General features: G+C 31.0%; 2 protein-coding genes across 2 annotated transcripts; one reads left to right on the forward strand and one right to left on the reverse strand.

Annotated features, from left to right (window-relative positions):
* Positions 1-9,198: 9,198 nt before the first annotated feature.
* Positions 9,199-11,444, reverse strand: Prosbeta5 (Proteasome beta5 subunit). Its single transcript, XM_089224110.1, has 5 exons — positions 11,301-11,444; positions 11,081-11,226; positions 9,777-10,172; positions 9,511-9,715; positions 9,199-9,430 (listed from the first exon to the last, which is right to left on the reverse strand). The coding sequence occupies exons 2-5, from the start codon at positions 11,219-11,221 to the stop codon at positions 9,342-9,344; spliced, it is 831 nt and encodes a 276-aa protein (XP_089080236.1). The 5' UTR covers positions 11,222-11,226; positions 11,301-11,444; the 3' UTR covers positions 9,199-9,341.
* Positions 11,445-11,641: 197 nt separating this feature from the next.
* RpL15 (ribosomal protein L15) lies at positions 11,642-17,294 on the forward strand. Its single transcript, XM_015523229.2, has 5 exons — positions 11,642-11,799; positions 12,131-12,322; positions 12,407-12,543; positions 16,831-16,941; positions 17,018-17,294. Exons 2-5 carry the CDS (start codon positions 12,151-12,153, stop codon positions 17,210-17,212), a joined length of 615 nt encoding a protein of 204 aa, XP_015378715.1. The 5' UTR covers positions 11,642-11,799; positions 12,131-12,150; the 3' UTR covers positions 17,213-17,294.
* The last annotated feature ends 169 nt before the right edge of the window (positions 17,295-17,463 follow it).

Here is a 17,463-nt window from a genome sequence, read left to right on the forward strand (position 1 = left end):
CTGCACGTATGCCATCGCCAATGCGTGCATACTGGCATACTGAATACCAAGGGCAAGTTCAAGGGGAGGGTACTAAGTTATATATAGATCAATGGCGAGAAGGCTAATGGGTTTAGGTATACCTTTACAATTAAAAATAACATTTTTCGTCCATATTCTAAGACGATACAATAAAATAAAAAAAAAATTTTAATTTTTTTACGCGTGTATCTAGTGACTATAGATCCAATATTACACTTTTTACATTTTTATATAAAAAATGTAAGGACTTTTATCCTTAGATATAAAAGGATTGTTATAAATATTTTAAGAACTAGAAAACTAATTAACCTGCACCAGAATTATTACTCGAGTACCTACATCAATATTTCCAAACAAAGTGCCATCTAAATAATTTGCAGTAAAAAATACATATATAAATTGTGAATATACTAACACAATTCGAATGAATACAAATACTGTGATTTTATTTTATTTCTCTCTCTAGGTTGTTAAAAAAATTAAATCAGTCAAAGGTATAACAGGTCTCAGGTGACAGGTTTCAGGTCACGTTCAAACTATATCGTAGTAGATCGTTCGCGCGACTGCATATACTTATAGAAGGCAAACAACGAACATGTTAATGAAATTATTATATTAATATAATATTATAATTTATAATTTACAAGTAATAGGAATAATTAGAATTTTGACAGTCATCCACCGCCTTAGCGACTGTCGGCTGGTTGAGCGATATAGTAACGAGGACGACTAGTTTACGTCAGCGCTCAGCTCCATTGCTCTCGAATGGATACGAAATCATTATGGAATTGTATTAAAAATATATGTAATATATATATATGAGCCGTCTTGAGGTCAATAAGCGCTTGTTATACACTATACGTAATACTCGGGGAGATTACTGATTCACTCAGTGTACACTCAGTATACTCATTGGCTCATCCCCGTTTTTAATAATACAAATTTTTAAAGTAATTATAGATATTTCATGAAATTTTAATGCTATCCTTACCATTTTTTTGTTAATGAGAATTTGGAAACACTACTTTTTATTACCAAGAATTTATACATTTTATCAAATGATTTTTTTTTTTTATTGAAAATATTGATTCAATAACTAAACCAACATTTGCAGTATGATTCCTTATATAGGTATTATTATATACACAGGGTATCCCGTGAGGATTTACCTATTGCGATATCTCCCGAAATGATGGTGATATCAAAATTCTGGTTTTGCTATAAGACTCGCAGGGATAAGAACTACAATTATTTCATGTTTTAATGTTTTGGTAAAAAAATTAAAAAAATATTTTTGTTAGTTTATCGATGAAACGGAGAAAAACTAATTTGTATCCTTGCGGCGAGTCCCCCTCTACGGCTTATGGATATATTATCCTTATGAGACGATGTATTAACATTTTGTTTTGCACATCAAATTTTTTTTGAATTTGTAGCTTTGTTTTAAAACTTCGTAGTTATACATTTTTAAAGCCAGATTTTTACTAATATTGGGACTTAATATAGGTAAGACAGCATCGGTGGGAGGTTTTGCGGGACGTGGGACAAATTTTTTTCATGGCACGTCATCGTATTTATTCGTTTGAAATTTTTTTTTATTTTATTTAATACTTACCTACAAATATTTATAGGAATTGATGAGCGCACATAACCAATAAAATTTCTTTTAGCGAATTATTCCGGACGTCGCAGCCAGGTCGAGTATATATGGTCATTTTAATTTATTTTTAGTATCACTCGTTTATTATAATATTATATATTCCGATTTTCAGCTGATTAACGTTCGTCAAACATTATCGTTCATTCTTTGGTAAGTGTAGAAGGCAGGAGTTACTATAAGGGCAATTCAATACATCACTTACGCAACTTATCGTTGGACTTCGAACTGAAGGAGAACAGCACGCGGGGCGGGCAAACTACAAAAACAATAAAATAAAAGCAACGCTAATATACGGGTGTTGGATGACACGTGCAGTGTGTCGACAGAAACAATTTTTATTATGCAAACAACAAATTTCGATAACACAATAGCGATTTTGTGAGTATACTGATTGAGAAAGCCGATCGTCAGGTGTACGTGGGCGGATTAACAAAAGTTGAACACAGATGATGATCGGGCGAGAATAGAAACTTAAACGAGTTAGTTGACAAAAATGCGAATACAAAATCGATGCACGAAAAGGCTACGTGACAGCCAAGTGAAAAAGACGTGCTCGCGCGAGATCGGTAGCGAAAGAGAAAAAGTCGTGCGCGACTGTTATCCGCGTGAACAGGTACGTACGTCGTATAGTCGGTCGATAAGGAATATAGAACAGCTTAATATATAGGACGACGTCAGGGGCGAACGCAAGAAAAAATTTCGGGGGGGGAGGGGGTTTGAAAAAGTTTAAAGTAGGTATTCATAAAATATATCATACAATTCATACTTATAAGTACACACGTCTCTGTATAAGTTTAATATAGCATCAATCCATTTAATCGCTCCTCACCAGTCTTTTTGCGCAGATATGTTTTCAATCTTTGAAGACAAGAAAAAGACCGTTCCTAACCTATTTCGGGAGGGGGGTAGGTTAGGTTAGGTTTCGCCCCTGCAGGACGACGTGAAATTCGGTTGGACGTCCACGGATTGGACTGCGTATACGTGCGATGGCCGGTCGTAAGTATATGGATTCTCCCATGGCAATCCACACCGTGATGGACAGGTCGCGTTGTACCTTGAATAACGTATATATAGTTACTTCCGGCGGCGTTCGATGATTACGACGAGTGGGCCATCGTAACGTGGTTTTGGAGCGGCGGTCGGACCGCGTTATTGATCTGGACAAACATGCCATGACTGCCCCGATTCTGCAAGTCGGTGGACACGAAAGTAGTGCGTTGAGTTTATCCGAGCTGTATCGTGGAGTTTCGCTACGCAGCTACCAGCTCGGCCGGCCGTGGCTCATCGGGTTGAGCGGGGTGAATGTACTCGCCTGGGAGTCTGAGCGTGATGATGATGGTGTCGTACACCAACTCGGCTAAAGCTTGATCGACGCCGGCCGCTTTGACTGTGTTGCGCAGCGCGAATAGTACGATAAGCAGCTATAGACTGACCAGCGGTGTGATTCGTGCGCGGCGTGCGGTGAAAACGTATGTTGACCAATCGCGTTGACCAGAGGGTGATGCGCGGTGTTCGAACGTGTTGAATGATGTCAAAAAGGTGATCAAAAGTGCAGATTTGAACAGATCCTATACTCGAACTGTCGGCCTTGGCCGAGATGGTCGGTGACGGCGATGACGTCGGGCATCACGCCGAACCGTGCCATCCAGTTCGTTAATGTTACGATCTGCGAGACTGCACGTAGGGCAACATAATATATTCTAGATATCAGCCAACCTGCCTCTGGCTAGCGCGTGAATCGGTCGACGACGTTTAATACTTATTATTATTATTTTTCGCGGAAGAATGCGAAAGCAGTGCCCTCGGTGTCGTCGTCGGTTCAAAACAGGAAAAAAAAAGTACTATTGTACCCGCTGGACGGTGCAAGTAGCGGCCCAATCAAGTCAAGTTGAATGTAACCGAAACGTCGCTCCGTGCGATGTTCCAGGACGTCGTGATGTGTTAGTGCACTGTACTTTGAGACTGGCGCGTTGGCGTTGACTCCGTTCGCACGCTCGGGCCCATATCGCGTGATTTCTCCGATTTCTCGATCCATGTCTGGCCTGCAGCTGCTTATATACGGCAATTTGATGAGATGAATAACGGTGGCGCGGACACCGCTGTGGGCTTGACCGTGTATTACGAGTAGAAAACTGTAGCGCGCGCTGTCCGCGGAACAATCCGAATAAAGCAAGCGGCTTGCTGCAAGCCGTTCGGAGAGTTGCGCGTCAACGAACTTGTAATGTATGATCAGTGATAATAATATATACCGGGTGATTCTTTTATCATTGAACACTCATTATTTCAAAAATTACTAATGTTTTTGAACATATTTTTTTACATAGTTTCATGTTGTTCAAAAACCGACGTTTTTATTAAAAAGTTGTATTTTAAAATATTTTTTATCCATATCAATTTTTGAAATAATGAGTGTTCAATGATAAAAGAATCACCCGGTATATACAATGGATCTGCGGATCTTTAGTTCGGTTGATTGCCCACTGCCATAGGTCTGGTAGGCGGTAGCCTTGTCGTCTCGGTGATTTCAAGAGTCGACTGCAGAGCGTCGCACTCGTCGCAGACGCGGTGTTGTTCTTGCCCGCGAAATGTGTTAGACGTTTTAATATATATGAATTGAGACAGAAACGAAATTTGTCGTTGGTAGGTACCTGTCGGTCGATGATCTTTTCTGCCTTGATAGTTGATACTTGATAGTGTAAATATGTATAAGTAAACGGCTTGTGATTCATTCATAATAGTGTCGCTCGTGAAGCGCCCTTCCATTTAATGCAGACGAAATATCGCGTGCCCCGCAAATGGTAAATAGGTCAAATTTTTCTTCGTTCAAACTTAATTTCTAAGTTATGGTTAAAATTGTATATTTATATTAATTAATATCTAACTAATAATGAACTCGTGGCCCCTATATGCCCCCACCCTGCCTGCTGAAATGTTAAAAAAATATGTGTTCACATTTTTGTATTAAACATTTTATTAAAAAATATAGGTATAAAAAATAATTTATAATAAATATTCATATTCTTTATTAAGTTTAATAATTCATTTAAAATTTCATTATTATATCACATAAGTAATAAGTATCATAAACTATATAAATACTATTTATAAATACAAGTATACTTTATAGGTAATCAATATTCTGGTATTCAGTATAAGCCATGCACTATGCACTATAGGTTAGGTTAGACACACCACTACACTATTATACCTAGATACGTTTATATCCGATGATCAATCGATATGTGTGTGCGTAATAAATAAGCCATTTAATAAATTACTAAAATTAACACGCAACATAAATTTATAATAAACGTCTTATTATTACAGTGGCGTAACTATGGGATAGCAAGGGTAGTGGTCGTGACCTCAAAAATTGTTATGGGATCGCAAGAGTATCATTTTACTACCATCACAAAATTATTTATATAATTTAAAAGAAAAAACCCTCGTCAGTATATGTATTTACTATTTATTTATCTTTAAGCAGTTATCTTGTTATCAGGAAAAAACACATTATTTGTGGATTTTCGTCTCGTAAAATTGCAAATATAAAAATTATTTTTAGAATTATTTACGAGGAACTTATGCGTAAGTGATGGTACCCATCCATTGTGTTTAGTGGAGAAGGTGAAGTATAAATAAAAGTGTTCGCTACCCCAAAGATTTGCTACAATAAAATAGTTACGCCACTCTGACTCTGTAAAGCGCCCCCCGGACTTTGGAGACTAAAATTGAAGGGGACGTATAATCTTCCTGTATCTACATAAGAAGAGGACTCCGCCCCCTCCACTTTAACAACTGCCTAATATATTATAAATAGCTAACTTATTGAAAACTAAAACATGCCCCTACAGGCTACATTAAATAATTTACTGCACAAATATAATACGACGATCTACTTATTACGGTATCTTTTATATTGCTATTCGGTATTCTATATGTACCTATAATACCTACTTTGGGTACTTTACCTAGTTGTATAACATTATGCTATATATTATAATTATTGTGTATCTTAAAATATTGATTACTTTAAATAAAGTATAGGTATATAAGTAGGTATTAATGGCTATTAAAATGTACATTATGTATTATACAAAAATCGGGAATACATTAGGGATCATAGTATCATATATTTGCAGCGTTTGACTTGGAGGAATTATCGGAAGGTTACTCTAAATCAATTTTTCAGTTATTTTTGCGTAGGTAAATTCCTACATTTTTTCCAAGTTGTACGCATAGGCGTTGCCCACGATATTTTGGCTAAAGTTTGCAACGACCCTATTTTTAGATTTTTGATAAGTTAATGGGTTATCAGAAGAAATAGGAATTTGGGATCCTGTAAAATGAATAGATCCTTAAACATTGTTATTCCCATAATCGCTGTTAAGTATAGTATAGGAATTAGCCTTATAGAAGGGGTGGGGGTGTTGTGTTGCGTGTTACAGTGCAGCGTAACTAGCTTTGAGCGTGTTATACATATACTTGTCTAATAAAAGTAAGGATTTTAGACTTCATGGCATAAGTTATAGCGGTCAATAACATTATAGTTCTGTAATAATAATTAGGGTTCAGAAGCTGAGTTGGATATTACCTATTCTATATGCTCTCGATTTATAGCAGACCAAGAGAGAAATTCGACTATCTAAGCCAGTATACTTAACCTTGTTTTTATTTGGGCGGCATTAAATATTTTAAAATATTACGTGGACTATACAAGTCGAAACGGAAAGAGAACTTGAAAAAAAATTAAAAATGAATATGTTATTTTGTTACTAAGTAATAAAATATTTATAAAAACCTATTGGATATAAGGGCATAAGGATACAACAGATACGAGAGTAGGTGCAACCATGCATACTATGCATTTTAGTTAAAAAGAACCTCAAAATATAACTATACAGATATACGTCAAGTAGTAAAGTTATTTAATTTGATTTTTTTACCTAATTGAATGTTAATAGTATCAAAGTCATCGAACCATTGCAATTGTATTTAGCATTTTAGCCCTGAGTGTAAATACATATCATGAATATATATGTATATATTTTTTAATAAGTACAAATATGTAAAAAAAATGTATTTATTTATTAAAAGTGTGTTACATATTTATTAATATACAGGGAAAAAATTCTAAAAACATATATTTAAAAATTGTATTATTTAACTCATATATATATATATTATTTTTATTTTTAAAAGAAATTTACAATCAGCACTCAATGGCACAATGAGAAAAAATGTGAATTTGGATAACGTACAGTTATTAAGATGTATATTAGTCACAAAGGAGAAACAATCATAATAAACTATACATATTTTGATACGTTTGTAGAAAGCAGCCACCCAATAGCAACACTTTCATTTTGGAGTATATTATATTTCATATATTTTTTTTTTTAAATTAGTAAATCACGATACCATTTTCGTTTTAGCTTTCTAGGAGCCAGGAGGGTTACCTGAAATTGTTGGAGTAGAAAGATCTCTTGCAAGCGGATTGGGATGAGATGGTAAGCGTAGGTGGAATCGTTTGTAATAGGATTTAGCCTCATCATCGTGAACTAGTGGAATTTTTAGATCTGAATGGATAGTATGGTTAGATACATAGCGAGGGGCATTTAAAAGTTTGCATAGTGCTTTATTTTGGAAACTTTGTATTTTGTTTAAATTAGACTTTTTTGCGTTTCTCCATGGTTGCAGTCCATATGTCCACATAGGTTTAAGTAAAGATTTATTGATGAGAAGCTTAGTATTAATATGTGTATATTTATTATTATAAATTAGGCTTTTTAATGGACAAAGTCGTAGATTTAATTTAACTCTTTTAACTTTTTGCTTTGATATGGTGGACCCAGGTCAGCCTCTTATCGAGGGTTACACCAAGGTATTTAGTACTTAGAGCACTAGGGATTTGGGTGCCATAAATTAAAACCTCATCGCATGGAGCAAGTCTAAGGATGAACGTTGTATGCCTATACTTGGAGAGATTAATTTTAACTCTCCATTTAGTGTACCAGTCTTCCATGAGGGTGAGATGGGATTGAAGATTTTGTATTGCTACATAAGGATCGGAATGAAAAGAAAGTATGGACTTGTCATATATACTCTTATATTATATAAAAAATAAATGAAAAATATGGTCATTACCGGTTGGCGTTTAAGATTTTATTGAACTGAAAAAATGCAACATTATTTTAAATAAATTGGTTAAGAATGAAAAAAAATTAATTTTTGTAGAAAATATTAAATATGCAAACATTTACGCGAAAACCAATGAAAAATTGACAAAATATGCACTTATACTCTAAAATACCAAAATTTGCATTTTTAATTTTCAATTTTTAAACTCAACATTGTGTAGCTTGGTCTACTATAACTCAACAGTATACAGAACAATATGCAACTCCTATAATTTCCAAACCATAGTTATTATATATATATATATATATAGTATAATATGGTTTTAAACAGTGTATATTTTTTACAATACTTGAAATTGAAATATAGTATAAAAATAAAATGGTATGAGTCATCGTTAGTATGGTGATAACTTATACACAACAACAAATAAGTACCTCAACAATAAACACCCTCAAGGAATCTATTGGTATAAATTTTATTTAGGTTGGAAATTTAGTTTTTAAATTAGCATTTAGCAAATTACGTTTGAAACAATAACATGTTGTTTGTTTAAACAAATTATTATAAAATCATATTGCATAAGATTCAGGGGTGTGTTTAGATGTTTACAATGTTTACACTTAATAATTTTTGTCCAATTCTTTACTATCGCTATTTCTCACGGAAAATTTTAATTTACAAAAATTAGATCCAAGAATACAAATTTACAATAATTAAAACTATTAAATTGACAAAATAAAAATGAAATATAAACCATTTTGATGATTTTTAAAATAACATATATATTACACATAGACTAACCAGTTACCAGGTTTTGTAAGTCAATACTCCCAATATACCATAATTGGATAATATGTATTTTTAAATTAAGAGGACGCTACACCTGCATGTGTTGTCTCCGTCTTACAAGTAAGTAACATTGCAAAAACTGTTTCGCGCGGGAAAGAACCGAGAAGGCTACAGTCATAACTAAGAAACGAAATTCTCACAACAGATAAAAGGGAATTTCAACTGTGCAACGTTGTTTTTATTTTTTTGATATTAGAACTGAAAAAAAAGTTATTCGATTTTGAAAAACGCAAAAATAATGAATTTTGAAACAATAAGAACTTTTTTTCTATTTGTGATATCGAAAAATTGAAAACAACGTTGCACAGTAAATGTTCTCCTTATTATGTGGTGAAAATTTTGTTTCTTAGTTATAACTGTAGCCTTCTCGGTTCTTTCCCGCGCGAAACAGTTTTTGCAATGTTACGCACTTGTAAGACGGAGACAACACATGCGGGTGTAGCGTCCTCTTAAGGAATAATTAAACTGACATAGAGTAATTCAATTAATCACACCAAATATTATATATTATAATGATACAGTTGATGTTTGTTGTAAGACAAATTTTTTATTGATAATTTATTTTTGAAAATTTAGAACACTTGTAAAGCAATTTTTTTAACACTTGAATGTATAAACCATACAAAAATTATGTACTTATAATTAAAACATTTAGAACTTGAATATTTAATTATTTAGCTTCATTCTTTACTCTATCATATATTTCATCACAATCTTCATTCTTTATATGTTTCCATCCATCTTTAGTGATGTGATACACTAGAATATATTTTTCAATAAAATATTTAGAAAATCAAATTATATGAAATATAAATACAATCTAAATTTGAATTTATTACCTCGGACAATCCCACCACTGTAAGCATCTCGATGAGTAGCATGGAAGATAGCTCTTTGACCAAGCTTTTGAGCTTCTTCGTCAGTTAAATCCCATTTATAGCCAGAGTCAAGAACACCAAACGCATATATTGATCCGGAACCTACTGAAAACACTTTACCTGGTGTTCTGGAACCATCATTGTCAATGTAAAATAAAGATGGGCCCTAAAACATGTTTTTTTTAAAAAATTAGTTTTAAAAGTTTGTGAATTCTAAAGATAATTACATTTTTATCATATCCAGCTAACATCATTCCAATAGATAATCCATATCCTTTATAGTAATAAATCATGTTTGACATAATTTTGGAAGCAGCTGTAATACTAATACGTTCTTTGTTTCTTAACTCATGTAATCTGCATTGTTTTGAGAGAACACGATCCCAGTAGACACAATCAGCTGCACCACCAGCTAATGTACCCAACATAAAATCATTGATTTCAACGATTTTCTTCATACATTGAGAACCAATGTACTGTCCTCCAGTAGCACGAGAATCAACTGCTAACACTATGCCTCCTTGGTATAAAAATCCCAATGTTGTAGTACCATGGTGAAAGTTTAACTCAATTGGACGACCCATTGTATCACGTGCAGTAATCATACGCATGTTTTCAACAGGCTAGAAATTAAAGGAAATATTTATATTTCATAAACCCAATCATGATTATAATTTATATTTAACAGTTAGGCATATACTTATATAGTTGTATACTTAGGATACGAGCAATTATTATGTATAATATTTATAAATTATCAAATCGGGAATAATAATTTTCTGTTTATTAAAATATTATAATTTAAAATACTTGGTATATAGTACCTAACATTGTAAAAATACCTTGTGTATTGACACAATTAAATTAATAAATAAATAAAAAATACTTAGATAGTTTTAAAAGATAATAGCCTTTTTCGGGAATTCAATTAGCTGAGATTACTATAAACAAATTTGGGGGTTATAATCATAAATATATTTATTAGCCAACATAAATATATATTTAAAAACGAAATTACAAAATTTGTTTAGTATATTTGTAGCGCAAGTTAAAAATATAAATCAAGAGAATAGCTATCAATTTAAAAGGATCATGCATTATAAAGTAGATTTTGGTAATTTATATCATTCAAAACTATAAAATAGGTTTAAATGTCATGTAATACATATAAAATGATTCTTAAATACTATTTATAGATTTTTAATTGTTATGTTTAATGTTGGATTATCTTTTCGTATAATATGAACTAAAATCAGTTCTTACTTGTATAAAATTCAAATTTTATATTTGGAAAAACATTACATACCTACATTTTAAGTAAAAATAGAAAAAAACTTAAATATGAATTTTATATACATATTAGATATGTGTAGTTGCCTCAGTTTATTTAAAGCTTTAAGAAATATTATTGAAGCACAAACGCAGTCTATTAAGAAGTAATAGGTAATTAACATACAATCTTAAGTCTTAATAAATCTTCCATTTATAGTCAATTTTAATCTATGTCCAAATAACAATGATTGTTACTTACATTTCCAGGAAGTGAGTACAAATTCATTTGGTTTACGGTATTGTCACTCCGAAAAGTTTCGAATGCTTCATTTTCTTCAACTTCGCATTTGCTTTTGAATAAAGTATCATCAGACAACCCACACAAAGATAACATTGCCATGATTGCTATTATTCAAAATTAATTTTATTTAATATACGTAGCAAGAAGTAAAAAGTAATAGTTGAAACTTAATACTAACCAGTAATGTTTGTGCTTCACACTTAAATACTTATTATAATTATTATGTTTTAAATAATAATTTTGTTCTTTAATCTTACTGTTATTCCTTTAATGATAATGGAAATGTATAATGTATTTGTTGATTTATCATTATCAAAAAGTATGCACATAACCTAACAAAATATTTCTAATGCAATGTTGTCATTTTTTTAAACACAATGTGTGTTAAAATAATCTCAATATTTTAAGATTTTCAAGCAATATTAAATTTATTATTTTGGAATTAATATATTTATTAGAAAATAATGAATCAAATTTAGGAAATTTTTATGGTTATTTAAATTTTCTTTCATTATTTAATATTTCATAACCACAAATATTGTTTTTACTTCGCAACTTTGGCAACATTGCTGTGTCCACACTTCAATATTCATTAGTATTTCGTGTTGTTGTGGAACGGGACAAATCCTGTTCCTTTTCTACTAATTTTCGGCACACGTTTTTGTTACTCAATTTAGGTAAGTAATATTTTTTTTTAATTCTTAGAGCTTATTTCTAAATATTAATTTTTAAATTGTTGCACGTTTTAATAATAATGATTTATCTACCGTCTGAATAGATTCTAAAATTAATAATTTGAATTATACATTTTTACGCCGTGTGGTTTTCAAAACCTCATTAAAGAACATTAAATTTAATTCTTCTTTTAGAACTGTTCGTTTGAGTTTTTCTGTAGTTTTTTATTTTCGTTTGTATAGTTTTTTGAATCGAATGATAGTTGTTCCTTCCAAAACATGATCGAATATTTTTTGAGGTTATGTACTTAATATTTATGTTATTCATTTACAGGTATAGGTCGGTCTCCTAAGATGGGTGGTTATAAGTACGTGCAAGAAGTGTACCGGAAGAAGCAAAGCGATGTTTTACGTTATTTGTTGCGTATTCGCGTTTGGCAGTATAGACAGATGACTCGCGTACACCGTGCGCCACGTCCAACCAGACCCGACAAAGCTAGACGGTTGGGATACAAAGCTAAACAAGGTAATGTTTTTTTTTTTTATAAACCTTAAGCTCTAAGGATATCAAATGTTTTCTAATACCACACAATATTATTTATGTGAACAGGATTCTCCATATTCAGAGTGCGTATCAGGCGTGGTGGTCGCAAACGTCCAGTACCCAAAGGTGCTACTTATGGTAAGCCCAAAAGCCATGGAGTTAATGAATTGAAACCTAAACGCTGTCTGCAATCAATTGCTGAGGTAAATTTGACTTATATTTCTAAATATGCTTTGTACACTTTTAATAGATTTATGTGTTGACAATCTGTCTTTTTAAAATGATAATTTGCTCTATATTTAGTGGGGGCCATGTTTTTGGTCACTGATGGCTTATGATTATCTTAGGTTTAACTGTTAAGAAAACCACCATCTCTCTTTCCATGTGGATAGCTACAATTTCCTCTTATGATGTTCCTTATTGGTGTTAGTTAAATAAAAAAATTATTTACCTATTAAGTAATGGAGTATAAGACAAATGCAAGTATATGGCTGACCAACTGACCCTAATATAAGATTGTAGAACTTATAACCATCTATGTTTTGTATAACATTTCTACAGATTTTAATTTATAAATGTGTAATAACGCAAAAATAAAAGAAAAGAATTTAAAATAATATGAATAAAATTCTAAAATAAATAATAATATAATTAATATATTTAAGTTAAAACAGCTATTATATAACTAAGGCTCCTGCCAATAGTTATATATTACTAGATATAAATATTAAAATTGCGCTATTACCTTCCTCCTGATCTTCGGAGGGTTCTCGAGGTTGTGATTTGAGAACGATCAAGTACACCGTAGTAATAAAATATTAATTATTAAATTATAAAAATCTAATAAATACAATATAATATATGAAATTATATAAATATATGAATATTGATGCGCATGCACCTTATCTTATTCGCAGCTGTCTTTGATATGCAGTTGACGTAATAAAATAAATAAAGGTTTTTTATTAAACACTCAGATTAAAGAAAAACAACACTGTTAAATTTCGATTTTAAAAAAGAAACGGTCCAGCTGTCGCTCGCAATGTCTGGTGTTAAAAAGTTTTTAGGTGCTCCTGCATACTTGAAGTTGTTTTAGTTTTGGGTGGTGCTCATGCACTAATGGAAGGAGACGACGTGGTCCAGCCAGCCAGGGTTGTAGGTGGCTCCACCAAAGGCCTCTGCGTTTCCAAAGACTTAGCATTGTCTTTGGTAACAGAGATCCTCATTGGATCATCCCCTGCTCTGGTGGCACACGAAATAGCTCACACGTGTTGTGCCAGATAGTCACAACTACGTATAAGTTCCCATATGATTAAATAATACAAATCGTTCCTTTCATCAGTGGACAATGGTGTTTTTTTTGTTGGATTTTAACTGTTATCTGCGTGCGACAACTTGACTGTTATTTATTTTATTGAATATTTAAACAACATACAATCATGATGTGTGAGCATATCATTACAAATGTTAACAAAATTTATATTTTCCTAAAGTTTGCATTATTTTGATTATCATTCTTATTCCATATATTTAAAAAAAAATGTTCATGTTAAAATTTAAGGTTGTTAGATGTACTTAAAAATGTTGGCTGATATAATTTTATATTATTATCTGCACATTTATAATTTATCATGTAATGTAATATTCAACATATATTATAGATCTTAAAATTTCTAATTTGAATCATTATTTTTTAATTTTTTTTTTTAAATTAACATTCTAATTTCGTTATAATAATTATGATCCTATGGAAAAGCAGTTTAAATTAAATTCTGTATTGAATGTGTGAACTAATTTAGTATACCCACCTCAAATTTGGTTAATTACTAAGCTATATGATGTATTATGTACCATGCACCACTCCTAATTTAATAAATGAGGATATTATTATCTTAATTCTGATAGCTTATTTCATTAACCTATTTTTATAATTTACTTAAAATCTAATGATGACAAAATTTACACATCTAACTGCTGATAGTCTATGACGGGTTAAACTTCCTTGGATGTCTGATAGATTAATGCTAGGTTGCATGAACTTCACTAAACACTTATTAAATTAATATCGGTTAAAATGGATTGTCATAAAACATAATTTAGTGGCCTATAATTGGTTCATTAAATTGTATTGCACAATCAAATTTATTAATTTTTCATGCAACCCGAGCATAAGTACTATGTATGTATTATAAATTTAAATTACTTATGTGATGATTATGTACCATGCACCACTCCTTATTTCATTAGATGAGGATAGTTTTCATATATCTGATATCAGTTTAAATCTTAAACAATTTTTTTTAAATTATACTTTATGATGATTATGTACCATGCACCACTCCTTATTTCATTAGATGAGGATAATATTCATATATCTGATAGCAGTTTAAGTCTGAGCATAATTTGATGAAAACACTATACAATCATAGCTTATGTGATGATTATGTACCATGCACCACTCCTTATTTCATTAGATGAGGATAATCTTCATATATCTGATAGCAGTTTAAGTCTTAAACAATTTTTTTAAATTATACTTTATGATGATTATGTACCATGCACCACTCCTTATTTCATTAGATGAGGATAATTTTCATGTATCTGAAAGCAGTTTAAATCTTAAACAATTTTTTTTTAATTATACTTTATGATGATTATGTACCATGCACCACTCCTTATTTCATTAGATGAGGATAATTTTCATATATCTGATAGCAGTTTAAGTCTGATCACAATTTGATGAAAACAAGTTAAAATTATAACTTATGTGATGATTATGTACCATGCACCACTCCTTATTTCATTAGATGAGGATAAGTTTAATATCCATCTGATAAGTTGATAAACTATAATTTATAAGGTTCACAATGTTAGTTGAATTAAAATATTTTAATTATGTATTAGAGATAACTTATCATTTCAAATTTATATTTATTACTATAAAAGTTTAATGATGACAAATATGTGTTAATAACTACTGATTTAAATGTGAAGGGTTAATCTTCCTTGGATGTCTGAAAACTTAATATTAAATAATTGTTCTAAATATTTAATTTATAAAATTATTCATATTGGACAACACTTTAAAATAATGATCATAAAAAAAAAAGTTTTGAATCATTAGCATTTTTTAATCCACTGATGATAAATGAGTATAAATGCTGATGACATTCTGTGAAGGATTTATCTTCCTTGGATGTCTGAGGATTCACATTATAATTCTTATACACCCTCTATTTTTTTACACAAGAATAAAATTAAATAAAAATGTCTGGGTGTTCCATAGTTATTTTTTTTAATGTAATGGCATTAAATGCAAATAATATGGTGATTATCGTGATGATAACTTGTGTTTTGTGAATTAATCGCTGAAACAGTAATAATGTGGACAAAAATACATACTTGTTCCCTTGGCTATCTGAAATGTAGAACTAATATTTAAATATTTCTTGAACTTAAAATACAAAATTCATTCGATTTATTCGATTTATGATGATACTTTGTGTTTTGATAATAACCTCTGAATAATTATGTGGACAAAAATACATACTTTGTTCCCTTGGCTATCTGAAATTGAGAAATAAATTATGCTTAAATATTTGTTTAGCTTAACATAAAAATTGTGTTTGATTTATGATGATACTTGCGTTTTGTTAATAACTACTGAATAATTATGTGGACAAAAATACATAATTAGTTCCCTTGGCTATCTGAAATTTAGATACTATAATTTTATTTTTGTTTAACACTTTATGTTAAATGTATTGGATTTATGATAAATAGAAAATTATGATGATACTTTGTGTTTTGTTAGTAAATCACTGAAATAATAATAATGTGGACAGAAATACATTCTAGTTTCCTTGGCTATCTGAAATTTAGTTTTAATTATAACAATAATTTTTGTAAATGTTATTCGAAAAGTGTGAATCATAACCTCAATAGTCATCCCATTGTTGATGCACCGATATCAGTTGTCAGTTATGTTAAACTAATATATGCCATCTAAAAATGTCAAATCTTAAAAAGTGACATATGGCGTATTATTTCAATCAATAAAAATATTAAAAATTATAATATTTAGCATTCATATAAGTTATTCTGTAGGTAAGATGAAGCCCATAAATAAGTGGTTTCTGTCTAGCTCTCTCCTGAAATATAGAGTTTAAAAGAAGGTTTACTTTAAACTTTAAAAATTGTCCTATCAAAAAAAGGCTGTCTAATATCAATCTTAATATAGAATACAAAAATATGAAATTGCAATGATGATGATAAATTGTGTTTTGTTGTTATAGTCGCTGAATAATTTCAATGTAGACAAAAATACATTTTGTTCCCTTGGCTATCTGAATTGTACTTTTTAATAATAATAATTAACAAAAGGGAAATTACTTCTTTATTTTGTTTTCTGATAAACTATTATGACTTTATCTTATTGGTTGTCAGTTAATGGTAATTTGATATTAAATTATTTTTATTCTGTAACATAGGAAAGAGTTGGACGTCGTTGTGGAGGTCTACGTGTCCTTAACTCTTACTGGGTAGGACAAGATTCGACTTTCAAATTCTACGAAGTTATCACTGTTGATACCGCACACCCCGTGAGTTGTTTATTAATTTTATAAGCAATTATTTTATTCTTATTAATTGAAAACAACTATTTTCCTTTCGTTTTAGGCAATCCGTAGAGATGCCAAGATCAATTGGATCTGCAATGCAGTGCATAAGCACAGAGAATTGCGTGGAAAGACATCTGCTGGTCGCAAGTCCCGTGGTCTTGGAAAAGGTCATGGTTTCTCACAGACAACCGGTGGATCAAGGAGAGCATGTTGGAAACGCAAGAACACCTTGCAACTTCACAGAAAACGATAAATCCATTTTTATTATATTATGCTCTTTTGTATTGCGTTTATATGGCAACATTATGTTAATAAAATGGTGTTTTATCTGAAAATTTTTCATTAGTTTTTTCATTCAAGTTGTCTTCTACTACATTAAACAATTTTTATTCCTAATATCAATGAATTATTCAATAAAAAATAATAACTGTTAAAGAGTAAGATAATTTTATGTTAGCATTTAATACTGCAAACGTTATGTAAATCTATTTTCCTCTTCAAGTT

This window comes from Diuraphis noxia, unplaced genomic scaffold (assembly GCF_037042655.1).
Source record: "Diuraphis noxia isolate RWA-SAM2 unplaced genomic scaffold, SU_Dnox_SAM2 contig0003, whole genome shotgun sequence".
Taxonomy (NCBI): Eukaryota; Metazoa; Arthropoda; class Insecta; order Hemiptera; family Aphididae; genus Diuraphis; species Diuraphis noxia.

Excerpts from the sequence above, each read along its gene's own strand:
- Prosbeta5 (XM_089224110.1), bottom strand. The coding sequence starts at position 11,221 with ATGGCAATGTTATCTTTGTGTGGGTTGTCTGATGATACTTTATTCAAA. Across the intron at positions 10,173-11,080 it reads TGTACTCACTTCCTGGAAAT|CCTGTTGAAAACATGCGTAT; the intron begins GTAAGTAACAAT and ends TTTAATTTCTAG. Across the intron at positions 9,431-9,510 it reads CAGTGGTGGGATTGTCCGAG|TGTATCACATCACTAAAGAT; the intron begins GTAATAAATTCA and ends AATATATTCTAG.
- RpL15 (XM_015523229.2), top strand. The coding sequence starts at position 12,151 with ATGGGTGGTTATAAGTACGTGCAAGAAGTGTACCGGAAGAAGCAAAGC. Across the intron at positions 12,323-12,406 it reads GGGATACAAAGCTAAACAAG|GATTCTCCATATTCAGAGTG; the intron begins GTAATGTTTTTT and ends TTATGTGAACAG. Across the intron at positions 12,544-16,830 it reads GTCTGCAATCAATTGCTGAG|GAAAGAGTTGGACGTCGTTG; the intron begins GTAAATTTGACT and ends TCTGTAACATAG.